General features: G+C 35.8%; 1 protein-coding gene across 1 annotated transcript in view; it reads right to left on the bottom strand.

Annotated features, from left to right (window-relative positions):
* Positions 1-3,944: 3,944 nt before the first annotated feature.
* The window catches only part of AKAP11 (A-kinase anchoring protein 11), a 35,307-nt gene continuing 17,368 nt past the window's right edge, over positions 3,945-21,883 (bottom strand). Inside the window, exons 7-11 of the mRNA XM_069467211.1 lie at positions 19,277-19,432; positions 14,897-14,980; positions 14,075-14,124; positions 7,643-7,803; positions 3,945-4,556 (exon numbers count right to left, since the gene is read on the bottom strand). Coding sequence (XP_069323312.1) covers positions 4,416-4,556; positions 7,643-7,803; positions 14,075-14,124; positions 14,897-14,980; positions 19,277-19,432 — 592 coding nt within the window. The 3' untranslated portion in view covers positions 3,945-4,415. The remainder of the gene's footprint in view (positions 4,557-7,642; positions 7,804-14,074; positions 14,125-14,896; positions 14,981-19,276; positions 19,433-21,883) is intronic.

Raw genomic sequence — 21,883 nt, 5'->3', positions numbered from 1 at the left:
TAGTGAAGGAGGCTGGGGGTGAAGTGAGGACAGAGGGTATAAACCCTGTACTTTCTGCTCAACTTTGCTATGCATCTAAGAATGCTCTAAAAAAGCCTATTTAAAAGGAAAAAAAAACTTGAGACCAAGTCAAATTCCATTAGTAATAAAAAACCAGCAGCTAGCTGTTAAGTATCTCATGTACATGGTATGACAGAGGAATGATCTCTACTAACTATGGAAAAAGTGCTCAAACCAAGCCAGAAGAATTTCATAACTATGCTCATATTCAAGGCAACCATAATATTGTACTTTGCATTAAATCCAAAACAGACTGGGCAACCAGCCTTTTAAGTCACTTATGTCAGCATTTGGGGGCACCCATAAGTAGGTAGACTCCAGAGTAAAATTTAAAACATTCCTAAGTTCTCTTGTTCTTGAAAACCATGATTTGAGCATTTGAATCCTTTTATGTATCTTCTATCACAGCAGTCCCACTTGTATACTTGTGTTTTAGTTCAGTATGGAGTAGTCAATAAGATATTATAGAATGAAAACGAAGGACAGATATTTCTTAAATTTATTGAAGAACTCTTAGTTGGGAGAAGAAAGATCACAGGCTTAAACAATTGTAAGATAAAAGAACAATTAATTGCAAATTATTACAAAAGAAATTTCTGAATTTTTTTTTGAGAAACTGCAAAAACAAAATTTGAGTGCATCCTGAAGTTCATATTTTGGTAAGTGAACATATTAAATTACTGAAGAGCAAAAAAAAGTTACTGTTACACAGTACAAAATCTTAATGTAGTAATTGAGCACAGCCAAATAAACAGTTATAATTATTCAAAGCTGCTTTTGCTATATATCTGGTATATTAAACAAGAATGTAGATTACTTTTTTAACACTGCACAAGTAACCAAAGGTAGCAAATCCAGCAATATTAAAACCTGATATTAAATAGTATTGAAACATCACAACAAAAACAAAATAAGAATCTCTAGAAATACCTACGAAAGGAATGTACACAGATGGTAAAAAAAATAAATAAATAAAGTGACAAGAGTGACTAACACTGTATCTGCATCTTCAGAGCAGGAATACAGTAAATGAGTAAATGTTTACAGGATTTTTGCTGAAAACGAGAAAAAATGCTTTTCACTTTAGTACAATTTTCATAATTCCCACTGAAGCTCTTATTCTCTTGTGCTGGTGACAGGGGGACAGGGTTTTAAATGGAAAGTATTTTCCCTACACCCTGAGTATGGATGTGTCATTGTTTTTTAAATTCTATGGAAAGATTCCTTTGAAAAATGTAAAATTTAAAGTGATGTATTGGTGGGAAACTGAATATATTAATTCTGGAAGAATAATATTAGCTAAGTAATTAACTAAGTAGACATTTAAATCTGGACTCTGATGAAGAATCAAGATTAAACTTTGCATTTCGGGAACGTGCACTAATGTCAAAGTCACATGAGTAAACTGTCTTTCACTTTATACATAGTGCATTTAATAAGTAAGTAAATTCTCCTACCAGCAATGTAAAACCCTTGTTTAAGCAAAACTAAAATATTATGAATTGAATTAATTCACATCAACTATCTGAAAGGGTAAGTGGAACATTTTCCAAAGTATAAAGATGTTATGTATATTCACTGAGTGAATACTCTTCAAGGTTTTATAACACCATTAAATTGTATTAAACCATCCAACAGATACTATCTTTTCTTCTGTGACCTATGAACGAATCATTCCTTTTGTATAAATTAGGAAATATTTTCAAAATCACTATCAACACCAAAAATATAAATGTAATTTAAACTTGGCTTAGGAAAAGAAGAACATGAAAGAATTGCCACATTTCAGTCTGAAATAAGATTCTGAAAATCTCCTATCAGCAGTCTCATTCACTTTCTTTCCACATATCGCTCGAAGGTTTTGAAATTGGTTAACAGAGAATTCAGCTCAATGCACATCACAACTTTAACAGTTCTGAAAAAGACATTTTTCATAAGGGCCAAAATGTGCAGAATGGCAATATTACAAAGTTACAATATAAATATGTCAAGCAGATGTGTAATAAAATATGACAGAGTTGTCCTCAACAGAGTTGTTCTGAAGATGGAGCAACCAAACAGATCTAGAACGTCTTTGGAAAATCACAAAGTGCCTTTAAAGAAAGTTAAGTTTAGACTATATTTTATTAAAAGATACTGCTCTAAACCCGAATGTTTCCTCTCTAAACGAGAAAGCTTAACTCACACTTCTTTTCACATCTTCAAATACTTAATATTTTTCTCTATGCTCCTGCACTGAATTGATGCAAGCGTGGAGTTCGATTATTATTACTACCAATACCACCACACATGCTAATACCTAATGACTGGTCTGACTGGTAGTGGTTAAATTAGGAAACTCCGAACCGAGCACGGCTCCAGCAAAATGCAAAGGAAGTAAGAATATGAGGAAAACCTCACCTCGAAATGATTATACTATTAACAGAAATAAACATAAACATTTTCAAACACAGAAAGTTTTACAAAACAAATATATTGTCACTTTAAAAGAAATCAATTCCAAACAAGGTCACATTCTGACAAAAAAAACATAATAAGATAAATTCAGAATTCAATTTTGCCGTTGATCAAACCTGTACATATACCCAAGTTACTAAACACAATTTGATAGTTAGACACTTGTAAAAATGTAATCTAAACTTAATGATCAATTAGTCCATGTTATAATTAACAAGAGCAAACATTCCTGGTCCTAATGTTTAGAAACTCGGTTCAGTGCTGCCACATCTCACGTTCTGAAAAGCTAAAGGAAGAAACAATTCTGGTTATACATTTCCTTCATTTCTCCACCTTAAAAAATACTTGAAGAAACTTTAGGAAAATTTATGTTTAAGGCTTGCTCTATTTCTGTATCTTAAATTGAGAAAAACCAAAGCTTACAATGTAACCTCAAAATATTTAAATAGCTTTTGGCATTTTTCTTAAAAAACAAATTTGAATCTCTCACTATAAAACACATTTCTCTGCCACAATTATTAATTCACATTAACACTAAGTGCCCTTATTCCCTCCTCCCTGGCAGGTGCTATGTCTTCTACATTTTGTGCAGCTTTCGACAGTCAGTGCTCAGGAAAAAAGAAAACGTGAAGGAGCAAAATCAAAGCTCCCACAAAAAGTGATTTACCCTAGATTACAAAATCCGCTAGTGGAAGAATCAAAAATGTACGCACACCCCCACACATACAAAACCAAGATACAAGCTTGGTCCTTTATTCACATCAACTTGCAGTTTCTAAAGACAAAGTAGTAGGAAATGTAGAGCCCAGGAAGATGGTGGCAGAGAACTTTACAAAATAGTACAGATACATTTTATAAGGGGGGAAAAAAATCCCATGTTTTCCTAGAAAAAACTTATCCTTAGTAAAGTGGAGATTTTTTTTTCAAAAATCCAATAATGAAAACAATTATTGGGCTTCTCCAAATGCATTTCCATATTAATATTAATTTTTAAAATTTCAAAATGTTTTCCAATTCAAATTTTCACTTACAGGATAAGTTGGGACCCCAAAATAGCCAAAAAGACAAATAAAAATTCTTACTGCACAATCTTTATAGACATTTTATTTTAAAGCACCTTTTTAATATTAACAGTGGGTTTTTAACAAAGAAAACAGTAAAATAAAAGAGGGAACAAACCACTAGCAAGGTTAAAGTACTCACACAGGGACACACACCCCCCCATCACTTTCATGCCAGAAAGACTGCATTGGCAGTCAGCATTGGCAAATATGTCATTTGATGAAAGGATGGGGAAACTATCACAGTGTTCATAGAAACCAAAAATATTAACGTTTCTGTTAAGAAATAGTTTGGGGAAATCAAAAAACTACCAATAGCTGAATATTATGAAAATAAAATTAATTTTTAAAAACAGGACAAAAAGACAAAAAAATCTACCAGAAACAAAAAACAATTAGCCTCAATTTTGTTTTTTTATGTCAGACTAGTTATTAATGAGATGCCATTTGTTTGCAAAGGAGCAAAATTACAACCGTGTCACTGGAACCTATCCTCAGCCACTTCAGTGCAGCTTCTAGCAGCACGATTTGGATGCAAAAAGAATGCTGTCAGACAATGCCCCTGAAAACCTCATGGTTAGACCTTCCTCCAAATACATGTTCTTAGGGTCTTATCGTACTACACACGTGTATAGAAGAATACATGAAGATAATATTTTGACAGATTACAAAAGTATGAACTATATACACTGTGTGATGACACAAAGCACTTAAAAAGCTCTATTTACTTTCCTCCCAATTCACTTAAAATGTTAATAATCACTATTCAAATTCTATCCTAAGCATCTTTATCTGTTTCTTCCCCTCCCAAAACAATATACTGGTTTGGGGTTTGTTCTATGCATTTTCCAAGAGCCAATCAAACAGTGACTTGCATCTCTCCTCGCTGGCAGTTTCTTCCATCACTTCGTAGTACTGCAGCACAGCTTGCAGAAGGTCTCCCACTTTCCAGCCTTTCTCTTGCAATCGTTTTGAAAGCTTAAAAAGAAAAATATATCAAACATTAACTAAAAACAATTTCATAAGAATCGAGTTTTCACTTTTATTTTTAACATTAGATAAAACTAAGAATCCTGTTGTTTACAATTGATGATCATTTCCTAGCTCTAACAAGGTCCTCTCCCCTAAACCACCACCCCTTTAACCCAAATTAAACAGTTTCCTTTCCTGCCCTTTATAAACACGTCTCCTCCACAGCATGACAGTTTGGGATTGCTGGAGACAGAACTCCGCAAACCTCACCAAGCGGACAGCCTGTGTGGGAGTGCAGAGGCTAAATTTCTACAGGAAATTCTTCACCTAACTAAATACATCTGCCACACCCTCAATTAGGAACATAAAATAATAAAGACAACGTCAAGCTTAATAAAAGGATATGGATTTTCCTTCCACAGCATATAGTGTGGTATTTTTCTGGAATACACACTCTAGCCTCAACGGAAACAGGGCTTTCAAAAAGTTAAGAAATGTTAATGTTTCAAAAAAAAGAAAAATACCAAAAAACTAAATAAATACAGGTTTAAATGAACTCTATTGTCACCAATCAGAACATGCCTTGCTCATTTTTTTTCTATTAAGTTCTACAAAAGTTCTTAAGTTCTGAAAGATTGGTAAGTGATATTCTCTAAAATCACCTTAATTTTTTGTAATATAAATATGCTTAACCTATTTTTAAACAGCTTTATTGAGATATAATTCACATATCATACAATTCACAGAAAGTGTACTCGTCAATGGTTTTTAGCATATTCCCTGAGTTGAATGCAACTATCATCACAATCAATATTAGAATAATTTTCATCACACCAAAAGGAAAGCCCACCCCATTAGAAATCACTCCCCATTCTCCACAATCTCCTTAACTCTAGGCTACCCCTTAATCTACCTTTCGTCTCTATAGATTTGCCTATTTCAGACATTTCATGTAAATGGAATCATAAAACATGTGTATGGTCTTTTGTGACTGGCTTCTTTCACTCAGCATAATTATTTCAATGATGCTCCATGGTGTAGCAGGTATCAGTACCTCATTACTTTTTACTGACAGATACACTATGTTTTACTTATCCATTCACATCAGTTGACGAACATCTGGGGCTGTTCCCACTTATTACCATTATGAACAATGTTGCCATGGACATTTGTGCACAAATGTGGACATATGTTTTCATTTCTCTTGAGTATATACCTCAGAGTGGACATGCTAACTTTCAGAATGTTTTCCAACGCAGCTGCGCCACTTTACATTCTCACTAGCAATATATGAAGGATCCAATTTCTCTGCATCCTTGCCAACACTTGTTATCTGTCTTTCTGATTACAGCCATCCTAGCGGGCGTGAAGTGGTATCTCACAGTGGTTTTGATTTGCGTTTTCCTAATTGCTAATGAGGCTGAGCATCTTTTCGTGTATTTATTTGCCATTTGTATATCTTCTTTGGAGAAGCAACTATTCAGATTCTTTGTCTATTTTTAATTGGATTATCTGTATTTTTATTATTGAGTTGTAAGAGTTCTTTATATATTCTAGGTACAAGAATGTATTTGTACAACCCTTATTAGATAGACAATCTGCAAGTATTTTCTCCCATTCTGTGGGTTGTCATTTCACTTTCTTGATGGTATCCTTTGAAGCACAAAAGTTCTGAATTTGGATCTATTTTTTCTTTTTTCACTTTTTTCTTGTGTAGGCACAAGAAAGTATTAAAATATGTTACATTATCAATTATACAATTACCTCTTATCTTCTAGTTATGCTTATGGTAATATTGCTTATTTTAGTTAATAGCAAAGCTATCAGAATTAGTAATATATTACCTAGAAAGATACAAAATACAGTATTTCTATTATCATCATTATCACTAAAAATATTCTGTACTTGCCTCTAAACTTCATAGCTTCCTAGCAGCCCTGTGGGGTTTTAGCCAGACATGGTCAATGAAGGTCATTATTCAGAATAAGCCATAGACATAATCAGGCATTGCCATCCACATTTAAGCATCCCACTTCACTCCATCATCAGGCAAAGGTCCCCTGGGCTCGGTTACATGGGGGAGAAGTCCCTGTACCCAGGCATTGTCTCTCTTAGCTCCACCTAAGGCCTTCCTTTACTCTCAGTTTATCCAAGACTAAATGACTCCCTAAAGTCAGTTCTAACATTTCCCCTTCCCATTCTTTCCCCTTGGCAGTTCACTTCCCAAATATCCCTTCCTGTCCTATTTTTGATTTCTGCCCCAAAACAGAAACTTAAACTGGAAACATCCAAAAAGTCTAAGTAAAAATAAATGACAAAATACAAAACAAAAAAATTTTATATAATTTGTTTTTCAAAAATATCTTCATAAATTCTGAACCAGAAAATAAGAGTAACTTTATTGTTCCTTTTTTGTTATTATTGATCAATCTACATTGGTTATTTACTGAACTAGTCTATACCCTATGATAAAATTAAACCAAAGTTCTGATAAGGAAAATTATGGGACAAAAACTTTAAGACTGTAAACTGAAAATCTTGACTAATAATGTGCTTGGCACATAGTACGCACTCAATAAAAGCACACTGTTTAAACTTTTATTGGCTTTTGATTATGCCAGCTTCTCATATGAATGAAACTGGATTATCAGAGAAAAAGACATATTAATTATTAGGTACAATTATAAATCAATTAAATACAGAGAATAACAATCTTCTCATATGAACACGTGCAATGCTCATTAATGATAGCACCTACCTTTGAGAACTTAGTGTGTGCCAGGCACCAGACTAAGCTTTTTTTCTTTTTGTAGTATTATATTTAATCCTCACAAATGCCTGTAAGGTAGATGCTATATTCATTTCCATAGAGCAGCTAGGGGAACTGAGACAGACTGGTTAACTTGCCCCATGTTATGCTGCTAGAGCAGCAGAGCTGACACATGAACCCAAACTGTTGCACTCTACAGCCTATGCATTTAACCACTCAGCCATCCAGAGGCATCTTATTAGACCAACCACATGACAAGAACATTGTAGAACAAGAACTATCACATGTATCCTCCCAACCACTCTCTACGGCAGGTACTTACTAGTATAAACTCCTTCTTTGCAGAGTCATGAAAATAAAGTTCTGCAACTTCAGCCTCAGAGGCAACAAGCCATTGAAGAATAATCCTTAGCTGGGGGTCTACTGTGCATGGCTCCATGTCAATATTCGTAATTAGCAGAGTCTTTCCATCTTGCCTCAAACCTAGTATTTAAATTTAAACAATATGAAGTAAACTCATCAATTCAACTTTCATTACTCTGGTTGCCAAGTATATACAAATATTTTCCATTTCTTAAGATTTCAATGAATGCTGAAAAAAAAATCCACTTTTTCTTAACCACACCATAATATCAACTAAAATATTTCTTTAAAAGAGTAAAATAATGCAAAAACAAAGGGATAACTTTCATCATTTAATGATAGCAACAATGTAAAACACTATTTTAAGGTATAAATGGCACAATTTGTGTCAAATTATGGCCCACAGGTTGAAGAGAAAGAGAAAACAAAACTCTCAAGCTAGCATTACAATCAAAATAAAAATGAAACACACAACTAAAAACCTCAAATAAAGAACACCAGCAAACACTTGTACGTACAATACATATTACATCCTAAGTACTAAGTTCTTTATATGTACAAACTCCTTTAATCTGCATAATGTCCTTATGGGGTAGGAACTACTATCGTCTCAATTTCAGAGGTGGGGGATCTGTGGCAGAGAGAGACCAGTCTTAAAGCAGGGAAATGGCTGAGCCAGGATGTGAACACAGGCAGTTGGCTCCATGCTCCTGATTGCTTCGTTCTTTAGACAAAATGTCCTATGAGACCATTTACATCCCAAAAGCCAGAGCAGGGAATTTTCTGGCATACCTCTAGTATAAATAAGATACTGCTCTCAAGTTTATTTTCTTTTTTTATAAGAATTATATTTTCAACATAAAGAAGGATGTATCTCTATTGACTGAAAAACTGGGCCAGGTGTGGTAGCTCACACCGGTAATCCTAGCACTCTGGGAGACCGAGGTGGGAGGATTGCTTGAGCTCAGGAGTTCAAGAAAAGCCTGAGCAAGAGTGAGATCCTGTCTCTACCAAAAATAGAAAATATTAACCAAGTGGTGGCTCATGCCTGTAATCCCAGCCATTCAGGAGGCTGAAGCAGGAGGATTGCTTGAGCCCAGGAGTTGGAGGTTGCAGTGAGCTATGATGACACCACTGTACTCTAGCCAGGGAGACAGAGTGAGACACTGTCTCAAAAACAAAAACAAAAAACTGATGACCTGTGGACCAACATCATGTGTTAAACATTCCTGCTTAATGATGAGCAATAAAGAGTACTGAAACCAGACCCCCTACACCACAAGAGGTGAGCACCCTGGGCATGCTGGCAGACATCATGCCAATATGTCCCAGTAATGGAAATGCTGTTGATGGATGTCCCTGATTCTCTGTTACAGTTTGCAGGCCATGCCAGACTACTACTAATCATTTTTAGGATTGGTGTTAGCCCCTAATTTTTAATTAAAAAATTATGTGTCCCTCTCTAAAAATAAATGTATTGTCTTTCCCCTCCCCTCTCTCGAATGTTTCTCAAACAGAAATAGGGTTAGTACACAATGGAACAAGATATGGTCTCTGTGTCTTTTGGTATATCCAGCAGAGCTCACAGGGCTGGAAGCTAGGTCACCCCAATGCTTCCCTGTACTGCCGGTGTTTTCTCAGTTCAGGAGTCCTGGTTGCCTGGCTTGATGGGAAAGTTCAAACAGCTCTCTCTTTAGAGAAGTCACCAACCACTAGCGAAAAGGGAAGGGACTGACACCCTGCAACTACAAAAGAAAAAAAAAAAAGTCTGTTGGGATTTCTGTAATTTTGAATCTTTCTGTAAATCCAGACCAATCACCTAATTTAACAGTTATGGATAAGTTAGGTAATACTTGCTTTATTTGTGTTCACTAAAAATGTGTTGACTTTGTATATAAATGTTGTGTACTTCTTCTCAAGTAAAACCTGGGAAACTTTTAAATTTAACAAATTTAAAGTTGGCTATAACTTTCTACATAATAAGAGATGCCTATAATCTCAAAAGCTGAGTAACGATGTAGCTACCTACACATAATTAATCTCCTTATTTCTACCCACTCACAAAAGAAATCCCGAACAGCCTAACTAGTGCTAAAGTAAATTTTTTAAAGAAATTTCATATTTACTTTAATTTGTATCTTCTTTTCTCTTAATCATTCCTCAGTAAAGTTAGTTAAGTAACAACTAGTTTGTTAGAGAATACTCACCACGTGCATTTCTAACCATGTATAGTTTTTGGAGTAACATTGCTCACAGGTTTTACTTGGGAAAAAGTAAACAACTTTAATATACAAAGTCAATATGTTTTTAGTGAACCCAAATAAAGCAAGTATTACCTAGCCTATCAATAACTTAAAAATACTACCCTACCCTACCTCAACTTTGCATCTGATGAGCAAAACTAACTTCTAGAAGCCCTATATGAAGAATGCCTACTTTCAGAGGCATTAGAACTAAAAGATGATAATAATCTTAAGTCTGACTATTTTAGCTTGAAAATTGGTAGATGACACAGCATCTCTCCTACTAAATCTAATCTGATTAGAAAAAACCATGCCAAAAAACATGTCCCGACTGCAAATATCATCCTCTATTACTACATCTAACCAAAAAGGCCTAATTAAATTATACTTTCTCTCTTTCCTTACCTCTATTCTCCTCTTTTACTAATTACCTAACCCCTCAGCCTATCTTCGAATAATCTCAATAACAATCAGGACATTAATAAATAAAGATCAACCAGCAATCACTGCAAACCAGCTAGTATAATTATAAAGAGTAGCCACCCCTAAAGAATCTTCACGAATTACACTAGCCTCTTTATTATCAAAAATAACCCAATCCTCTAAACTACTAAAACCAGCTGCCATTCCTACCTCACCATGCTCAGCTATTCACGCTACCATAAACAATTCCATCCCTACCCCTAAAAACAAGACTCCCCAAATAACGACACTAGATCCCCAAGTCTCAGGGTACTCTTCCATGGCTATCGTTGTAGTATAACTAAACACCACAAGTATCCCACCCAAATAAATCAGAGATGCTGTGTTTTGGCCTGTGGATAAGTTGAATAAGGGGGTCAGACAATATATAATCGTTGGATAAAAGCCTAATGAGAGGCCGGGCGCGGTGGCTCACGCCTGTAACCCTAGCACTCTGGGAGGCCGAGGCGGGTGGATCACTCGGGGTCAGGAGTTCGAGACCAGCCTGAGCAAGAGTGAGACCCCGTCTCTACTAAAAATAGAAAGAAATTATCTGGCCAACTAAAATATATATATATAGAAAAAATTAGCCGGGCATGGTGGCGCATGCCTGTAGTCCCAGCTACTTGGGAGGCTGAGGCAGTAGGATCACTTAAGCCCAGGAGTTTGAGGTTGCTGTGAGCTAGGCTGATGCCATGGCACTGACTCTAGCCCAGGCAACAGAGCCAGACTCTGTCTCAAAAAAAAAAAAAAAAAGCCTAATGAGTTTGAGAAGTTGAATGTCTATGAAGATGGTTTAAATTTTAGGTTGTTCGTTATGAGGTTTAGTTCTATTGCCAAGGCAAAACCTACAATAGTTACTGCCAGGGCTGTCATTTTTAGGTAAAGTGGTGTATTGTTATTTGGGAGGTATTTATGGGTAGAAGAATGTTGTTGGATAGGAAGAATCCGGCGAAAAGGCTACCGAACGGTAGGCGTTTAATTGAGTTTATTAATAATGTGTTGTTTTCATTGATGGTAGTTAAAGTTAAACCGGGGTTGGCCTCGTAGTGCGTAGAAGATAATTCGGGTACTATAGATGGCCGTTAGGGAGGTTGCAATAAGTGTAATCCTGAGGGCTTGGGCGTTGGTATTGGACGTATTTGCAGACTCGATAATGAGGTCTTTTGAGTAGAAGCCTGTTAGCAAAAGCATACCCGTAACTGCTAGGCTTCCAATAATAAGGCAGGAAGATGTAAAGGGCATAGCTTTAAATAGGCCTCCTATTTTTCGGATGTCTTGTTCATCATTTAGGTTGTGAATGATAGACCCGGAGCACTAAATAGTATGGCCTTGAAGAAAGCGTGATTGTAGATATGGACGAAGGCCAGATGGGGTTGATTAATGACGATGATGACTATTATCAACCCTAGTTGGCTTTAAGTGGAGAGCATGAAAAGCCATTTCTAGTTGAACTTATAGTTAAGTTTGAGGATAGCTCCTTGGATAAGGGGTTCGAAGTATTACGCTAGTCACTACCGGAATTTAAGGTTTTTGCGGGAGGTATTTTCCCAATAGGCTCATCACGGTTGAGATAAACCTGTAGGCATAAAGTTCTAGTTAAGTAGGCAGTGCGGGAAGCTCTTGTTTTTAGGGTTTGGCAGGAGTGAATGTACCAAAACCTGTATAAATCCACAACGGGGAGGAGGGGGGTTAATATGATAATTTGGGTATTAAATGTACGTGTACGTGCGTGCGTGTATGCGTACGTGCGTGCGTGTATGCGTACGTGTACGTCTATACGTACGTATACGTGTATGCGTATGTGTACGTCGTCTGAAAATGATCTATGTCCTTCGAGCATGAATTAAATAGTCACCTAGGATAATTATGAGGGTAAAAAATGTACATGTTAAGTCCAGCTACAATCAATGCACCGGGTGCGGGCCGGCATAGGCCATGGTGAGTCCAAGCATCCCCGAAAATTAAAAAATACCAACTGCCCGACAGCGCAGTTATGTCTAGTCATGGGCTGATTAGTCATTAATCCATCGAGATGTCTTATTTAAGGGGAACGAGTAAGCGGTTATATTCAAGATGGCCCTGAAGTAAGAACCAGATGCCAGACAGAGTTTCACATTAGTCATTCCCAAGTGTAATGTGCCCGGAGCGAGAAGAGGAGCATTATGTGGGCGGGTTGCTGGTTTCTCGGAGGATGGTAGTTTCACTACGGACTAATGGAGGTGATATGCGTATTGACGAGGACTGTCGAACATGATATGTGCCAATGTCCGATCAATACAGAGATGTGCTATATACGGTATGAATAATATGTACCTGCTTATATGCATGTGGACTAGAACCGTATACACGATTATACATGTATGTCTTATGTACGGTATAAGTGTCATGTACTTGCTTATATGCATGTGGACTAGAATTGTATGTACGATTATACATATATGTCCTATGTACGATTAAACATATATAGTACTAGTACATGTTAATGGGAAGGGGCACATAATGCACGATGTACATAGAGCGCGGTTATTTAGGCCCGTGTCTATGTTTTGTTGTAGTATAATATTAGTACTGGCATGATAGTTGAAGCAATCATTCAGCACTGGAAGAGGCAAGGAATAGTTTAAGCAGAATTTCAGCTTTGGGTGCTGAAGGTGGGGCTGGTGCTTCTTCCTTGAGAAGTCCTTGGGAGAGGGATTCTCCATTTCTGGTTTACAAGACCAGGATATTAGACATACTACAAGTACTCTTCATTTGAGTATTTCGTTTTCAATTAGGCTTACTGTTGGCATAATAATAATGATGAGGGAGAAATACAGGATAGATGCTGCTTGTCTGATGGTGATGAAGGGGTGTCACCCTTATTACACAATTAAAGACTTATTAGGACTTCTGCTTCTCATCCTCCTAGTTATAATTCTAGTACTTTTCTCCCCCGACTTACTAGGAGACCCTGATAATTATACACCAGCTAACCCTCTTAATACCCCACCCCATATTAAATTGGAATGATACTTCCTATTTGCCTATGCTATCTTACGATCTATCCCCAACAAACTAGGAGGGGTACTAGCCCTAGTCTTCTCTATTCTAATCCTGGTCATCATTCCCATACGTTAAAGCCAAACAACAAAGCATAATATTCCGACCTCCTAGCCAATACCTATTCTGAATCTTAGTAGCTGACCTACTTACTCTCACATGAATTGGAGGCCAACCCGTCGCACACCCCTTCATCACCATTTATATAAGTTTGACATAAAACCCTAATTCTTGAAGTTACTAGTTGGGAAGGAAAATACTATGACAGTAATATGCCATAATTTAATATATTATATCTTATAACATGAGTAAGGATTTTAATTTTATACTTTGAAAAAGACAATTATGTAGAGAAATTATGATGAACTTCTCTCTCAAATAACTGAATAATTCTTTTCAAAATATTTTAGTCTTTACATCAATGAGAATGTCATTAGTGTAGCAATCAAATACAAACTGCTCAATGAAGGACCTAAAACTGGATAAAGAAAAATTCATTTAAAAAATACGCTGATTTGTAATGTTTTACACAAATAACTTGGGGCCCATCTGATAAAAATGCACAAATACAAACCACAAAGACTCTTCTAGAGAAACTTATACAAAAAACATACAAACACTTTGAAAAATAAATCGTCAATTACCTTCTACATCGTCCTCATGCTCTTCATCTTTATCATCGTCTGGTCCATCACTTTTTGAATAAAATAGCAGTAGTTAAAAAAAACTTTAATTAATAATAGTATTAAAACCAATTCTAAAAAATGTAGTAAGGAATGAATGTTACAATATGACATATGACATTTAGAAAAGGGAGAAATGACAATAAAAAAGGAAGCTTTGCTTCTCACATCATTTCATGTTAAAATCTGAATTGCAAATGATGTCTAAAGTTATCAAAACCAAGAAGTCCTACCTTACCATGATATATAGAGCCAAGTAATTTCATAATAAAATTTAATTTAAAATAATTCAAAGCTGAAAACTTTACTAATTTTATTTTAGATAATATAGCATTTGAATATCATAGAATGCCATGAATAATTAAGTATTTAGTGATGCTTTGGCTGATGCCATTTATGTATATTTTTAACACAGTAAAAACACATTTTTTTTCTACATTTTTCTTATATATAAAATGAAACTACATACAAAAACAAAACAAAAGAAACCAATAGAAATCCTGTAGGAAGCAAGCTCTTGAATGAAATAATTGGTAGCATGAAAAACAGCAAGCAGAACGACACATGCATAACAGTAGCACATTTTGCAATTAGATGTCAGTCATCTCAGCATAGTTGAATTTTTTCATTAGATGGGAATTCATCAAGCAGAATCATGTCAAAATATAAGAGAAAAGCAGGTTGATACATACTGGCACCGTAACCCACATTCTTTTAAGAATATGACATCATGCATTAGTGGTGAAAGACCCATCCGTTTTTAAGTTTCTAGACTGGACCAACCTGTCTGATGTTGGAAAGGATAAATTGTCCTCATACAAATCTCCTTCTAAACCAAGACTGCTCCAGCTACTGCTGTTACCATTACTGCCGGAGGAAGAAAAGAACAGAGCTGAACTAGAAAATGAATAGTAACGACAACCTTCGTTTTCTTTGGAACAGCTTCTGTCCTTGATAACTTCAGATGTTCTGAAGCTGCCACAATGGAGTGGAGCTTCCATGGAGGTCAAGAGAGACCATCACTGCTACTCTAAAAGGTACCTGGCAGGTTTGGAGATTTGGGAGTTTTTCTTTGTCTTCAATAGATCATGAAAATTATTCTAAACTTACATTTATTTTACAGATTAAGAAAACAATGACAAATGAATGTATGAAGTAAGTTTCACAATGAAATTAATGTCTTATGGCAGATCTTGGGATATAATTTGTAAAATGCAAACACTTTTCAGTTTGGATAAAGTTTTTTAAAAAAACACCATAAGTTAACATTCTCTGCACTATCGGGCCTTTAGATAGTGCAAAACAGAGATAGGCTGGGGGGGGGGGGGCAGTTTGCGGAGGAGAGAGAGGATGGAGTACACTAAGACATAGTCCCAAAAAGACCTTTTCTAACTACTTGGAAAAAGCATGTTTTCTGATTTTAAAATACTCTTATTATGTCAATTACCTTCATTTTATATATTATGTATAATTCAGTAGATGGCAAATAATACATTTTCTTCAGAATAAAGCAAGATAACCAAGGCTTAATTAAGGTATTACACCTGTCTAGCTGGCCAGTCACTAATGCCACACACAACTTCTCATACTACCTAATCAAAAGAAGAAGAAAGCAACTATATTCTAAAACTGCAGCAAAGCAATTTTTTAAAAAAGCAACCGTGTTCAAAAACAATTAAATTCAATTTTTAAGATTCAAATCTTCAACATGCAATTTTTAAAAATTCTAATCATTCCTAATTATTAAAATCATTAGTATGCACATTAGTTCGCAGTGATAAGCAGCTGTATTTCCAATATTAGGCTATGTAATTATAAAAATTAATATTTACACAAACCAAATTTTTGGTTCTAAAAAATGAATTAACATAAAATCATTTTACATTCATCTGTAAATGTTGACATGGTTACCAAAAAAAAGATAATTATTTAAAGTTCTAAATAGCTTCCAAGCAATCACAAATAATTTACATATCCATATTCACTCTAACGCTATCAAATTGTCACAAACCATAATGTCTTAGAGCAGCAGGCCCCAACTTTTTTGGCACGAGGGGCTGGTTTCATGGAAGACAATTTTTCCACAGACTGGGAGGGGACAGTGGGGCAGAGCTCTGTGGCCCAGACCCTAACTCGGACCAGTACTGGTTCAGGCTCCGGAGGTTGGGGACCAGAGTATTAGAAAATAAAAGTTAAAAGTGATCAGGGTCTTTTCAACATATGTTCAAACAAATATAGCTCTAGTATAAAGCCACTAAAACAACCAGAGTTTAGCCCATGTAGTCTGTTGTCAGACAAACTAAAAATAAGGAAATATAGAAATAAAGAATGGACAGATAGCTGTGAGCCAAAGAGAAAAGAAAATTAGAGATCTAAAATACTGTATTTACGTCAATAAAATGATTATTTAAACAAAGAAAACTATTACAAAGTTAAAATTCTACTCATAACAATAATTATTCCTCCATGTAATTAATAAAAATCCATCACCTAAGTATTACATGAACATGAAAAGAAATAACAGTTAAACAATGAAAAGACTAGAAATTCAAACTTCCTCTAACCTCATTTCCCCTCTGCTTTTGTACCTCAAAATGGGTCAGATTTGAAGTCAGTTATTTCTAAAATACCACTTCTAACTAAGGTGACCATATAAATTTTTCATCTGCCCAGCACACTTTTGAAAATGAAAGAAGCCACTGTTAACAATTACAACAGAGCAGCAGAGGTAAACCAGACTCCCCTGAGTAAATCAGGAGGTGTGATCACTCTATATTAACCCAACATAAAATAAGCTAATTTCTCTGCTTATATATAGCCTTCCTATTTCATTCTTGAAAAATTGTCCTGCTTCCATCATTTTCTTTCATGTCCTGTCATATTTTCTGTGTTTAGAACAGGCATATTTATACCTTCAAGCTAGTGGTAGTCCAGTACTAAAATTCTTTACTGTGGCTTTCAGCCATAGGAAAACTAGTATCAATTCTGACATAGCCCATAAAAATTATCTCAGAACTCTGTAAGTCTAGCCCATCTCTTACCTAATCTAATCCATAACTTCTAAGAGAGTCACAAACTACCTGAAATATGTAAGAAGTTCATATACACAGACCGGTTCTCTTTCTGATCAGATAATTACATAATCCTCCTAAACACTTGTAAAAATCTGAAATTATTGTTTTTTTTTTTTTAAGTTGTTGCCCTCTTCTGAACTTCCCACTCATGACCGTGCAAGGTATTTCCAAACTGCCAAAGTTTTTATCTCCTACGTTGATTTCTGTACCAGAAAAGAACAGTACCTACAGCTAATGTCATCAAAAGACAAAATGAGTAAAGCAATATATCTTCAAGTGTGGTCTCTAAACCACATGATTTAAATGACATAAAGTGCTTATCAAGCATGCAGACCCTCAGGACCTTCCACTGACCTAACAAATCTTCATTTGTGGAGGTGAGGCCCTGGACATTGTATATTCAACAAGCACACCACCAACCTTGGATGAACACTATTATCTTTTTCTGAGTGCCTGAACCTTAATACTACATGGCATCATTCGCTCATACTACAACTGTGGTCAATCAAAACACAGGTCTTTTTATCACAAAATGCTATCAAGCCAGGTTTGCTCCTATACCTGAATTCCAATAATTTTCTGAACCTAAATGCATTTCCCCATGCTAAATGTAATTATTTTAGTCTCAGCCTGATTTGGTCTTTCTGAACCTTTGTTCTATTAATGGGACTATTTTTTCAGCCTTATTTTGAGTCAACCACAAACGAGCATTCTATATCACTAATAAAATAATGGTAAAGAGGACAGAACCAAGAACAGAAACCGCTAAGACTCCTTCTCCTTCTCATCAAATTAGATAGCATTGTGCATAGAGCTGTTCAACTGGCTACAAATCCTCTTCATGCCACAATCCTCTACCCATAGTGCTCCCATTTTAACAACAGGATCTCCTAAGCAATGATGTCAACACCCACTGAAATCCTAAAGATTGCTTCTCAAAGATGAGAAAAGAAATTAAATGTTGATATTCTATTCTAGATAAAGTTATGGAAAAGGGCCAAATTATGATTTATAGCATAAATTTGCTTCTACCAGTTTTAAACACTGCCTTTTTGGACTTATATTTTAAGAAATATTGGTGGTTTATACATTATTATAAGAAACTATGACAAAATAGATATTCTGTAAAAGTTTTGATACTTACTGGTTAATCCAAGCATCAAACAAAATACTGTGGGATGAAGTGTCCTAACGGGTAAAAAGCCATTTCCTTTCCTTATGTTCCCTCTTCCTCCTCATTCGTCGTCTTCCCTCCCCCTCCTAGTCTGCCATTTCCAAGGGCACTGTTCAGCTGATGCCTCACAGGGTCCTTCCCTCATATGCTTGAAATTGCAAGTATGCTGAGAACCCTTTCTTCTCTCTAGACTCAGCTATAGATGGTATTTATTATTTCCAATTATCAGTTAATGTGGGTAAAGATTTTATAGAGTTTTACAGGTTAGTTAGGAATGCCTTTAGGTAGAGGTAAGAACATAAGAAACAACTGTATCCTAATTAATAAAATATTTCAAAGACCATTGTTATGAACAAAGTTAACTAAGAATAGTTATATATGCTCCACAAAACAAAATTTTTATAATGGCTTTGATTTATGTATTTTTCAATCATTCAAGTATAAATGCCCCAGGTCATCTTGTTCCTAATAGCAGGACAAGTAAGGGCCCTACCTCCACCAGAAAGCTACTATTTTAACTAATATCAGGAAAATTACAGGGCTATTTTTATGCCTTTTACAGATAACTGTCTTTTTTCCTATCCTCTAAAGAAAAAAAAAAAAGGACCCTCTTTAAAGTGAGAAAACATTTTCCTCAAAAGCTCACAAAAAGTTCAGGAAAAGCTTAAAAGGTATAAAATTAAACAGGCAATATTTTTCAAATTAACTACTGGCACATCCAAAGGAAATTAGCTGGGCTAATTACTATATTTAGTAAGTGTCAAAAACCATTAGAAACACATTGTCAATAAAATACATTTTGAAAATATGGCAGATTTTCAAATTTATAATTTTTAAATACTCAACATAAAGTTACAGCTCACTTATTAGGTCGGAGGACCTAAATTATACAATTATATGCAAAAGTTTAGTTACCTTTCGCTTAGATGATGAAAACTACTGCTTTCATCTTGGTGTTCATCTTCAAAACTTAAATTGGACCAGCTACCGGTGCTGTCATCGCCAATACTGAGATTCATCTGCTGGCTACCAAAAGACTCAGTTGACTGAAAGTCTTCTATTTGTTTTGAACTAAAAAGAAGAAAAAAAAAAATCAAACTCAGAGCATCACAGATTCTGAATTTGTAAGACTATCAATTTGATGATAAAGATGACAAAAACAAGGAATGATATTCAGAGTCAAACCAGTGGTCCATTTAGTCCTTTAGTTGTGTCTGCTAATAAAGAGACTTTGCAGGACAGCATATTCATTTCCAAGGTAACTAAGGCATCCACCAACACCCCTAACTTATTAATCTCTTATGAATCTATCTCTAGTGCATCATTTATCTCAATTCTGTTTAAAGCAGGACACTAAAGGGCAATGCAAGTTCCTAAGTTTATCATCTGCTTTGTAACATAGTACTTTAATTTGTACTAAAGGAGATTTAAGAACAAAAAGAAATCTAGCATTGTCAATCAAGCCTTTACTCAAACGGGCCAAATCTCTTCAAGATTTTGAGCATGAACCATAACACTTTTCATTTTTTTCAACGAAGAGGCATTTATGTTTTTACTGCATTGTCACAAGAAAGTCCATTGACTGCTGTAATTGCCCCCTCTACATTTTTTTCTCAACATAGTAAAAGTGATGTTTTTAAACATGAAAAGAGAAAATGTTTTCTGATCCAAACCTTTGATGGCTTCTCACCAATCAGAGTAAGAGCCTGTGTCCTTAAAACACACTGGCTGATGCCCTCTCATAATGTCCACCTCATCTCCTATTGTCCTCCTTGTTTCACTCCACTTACGAAAACACAAGCCTCTCTGTTGTGTCCCAAACATGCACAGTCCCACCCTTTGCCTGGAACCCTCCTCTCCCTGACTCCAGCGGGACTTATTCTCTCTTTCCCTTTGGCTCTTTGTTCAAATGTTACTTTGCCAGTAATACTTTCCCAGCTACCTATTCAAAACTGCAAACCATCCCTAACTGCTGCCGCCCACCGTCACCACAAGTGCTCTCTACCTCCCCCTTCCTTGCTTTATTTTTACCCCGAAACACTCACCACTACATGACGTACTATATATTTTACTTATCTATTGTCTGTCTTAATCCACTATGACATAAGCCCCAAGAGAACACAGATTTTGCCTGTTTTACTTACTTCTGTAACCCCAGGGCCTAGAATAGCCTCTGAACTGCACCCCCTCCCCATTTTTTGGGGGGAGGGCTATTCTCATTTTATATTTAAGATATAGTAACCAGAATTATACTAGGCATTCCAGGGACAGGCACTCTACAGTTTTGAGCCATAATAGAGGGCTACTTTCTCTTTTTGAACACTTTTCCTGATATGTGCCACATTCTTAAGGTTTTTGGCTTAAATGACCCATGGGATGAGGTCCAGAGAAGAGTTTTTAATGACTGCTAGGTTATTTGGGCTTACAAGTGACAGCTTAGAATATAGCTGAGATGTTTTGCTCTTTTATAAATGCACTATAATTTCCCATTTGACATTCACGAGCCATCCTTCTGTATATTACAGCTTTGTGAAATATTTACGGTTACTTTTGTGAATCAAATATTTAGAAGACAAGTGACACTAGTGAAATAATCCAAATGCTTCAAAAAATAACCCATTTGAAGGAATTTCTCTTCAAGCTTGAAAGACAAACAATTTTCATGTTAGAAATAGAAAATGTGAAACGGTAAACTGGACACACTAGGGGCAACTCTTCAGGCAGTACTTACAGGACCCTAGCACAACTACTAAGAAGGGAAACATGAGAAGAACTACAAAGTAAAACCCTACCAACCTTTATAAAACGTTGGAACTGGAAGCACTGGCTTACAAGAACTCCAAGGGCCTATCTACTCACCCAGCTCTAAGAAGGAAAAGTGAAAATACTGAAGAATCAACAGCAAAGCCATCTGCTGGCCCTGGGAGTGATGCTGAAACTTTAATCTAGAGGAGGGTCTCTTTCCCTCCCATGAGGGTGGATGTAGGGGCAGGTCCTGAAGAGAAGGGAAAATTAAAATAGCCTGAGGCCACTTATGTGAGGAAAGTTGCTTCCATTGTAAAAAGGCCCACTTATTCATTTGAATATTTATTAACCACTTATTATATGTCTATCAGTATACTAGGAACTAATATGGAGTCATGAATAAAGAAAATGTGGTTCTAGGACCACAGGTTCACAAACTTTTTCCGTAAAGGGCCAGACAATAAACACTTAAGGCCTAAGTCTTAGGCACTGGGGGCCATATGGTCTCTGTCGTGACTATTCAACTCTGCCATTAGAGCACAAAGGCAGCTATAGACACTATGTAAATGAATGAGCATGGCTGTGTTCCAATAAAACTTTATTTATAAATATTGATATTTGAATTTTATATAATTTTCAGAACACAAAATATTCTTTTGATTTTTTTTAACCATTTAAAAATGTAAAAACTATTCTTAGCTTGCAGTCCACACAAAAACAAGCTGTAGGCCACACCTGGCCCACAGAATATAGTTTGCCAAGCCCTGGTCTAGGAGG

This window comes from Eulemur rufifrons, chromosome 4 (assembly GCF_041146395.1).
Source record: "Eulemur rufifrons isolate Redbay chromosome 4, OSU_ERuf_1, whole genome shotgun sequence".
In the NCBI taxonomy this organism is placed as follows: Eukaryota; Metazoa; Chordata; class Mammalia; order Primates; family Lemuridae; genus Eulemur; species Eulemur rufifrons.
Note: the sequence above shows the minus strand (reverse complement) of the source record. Positions and strands in the feature narration are given on the sequence as shown.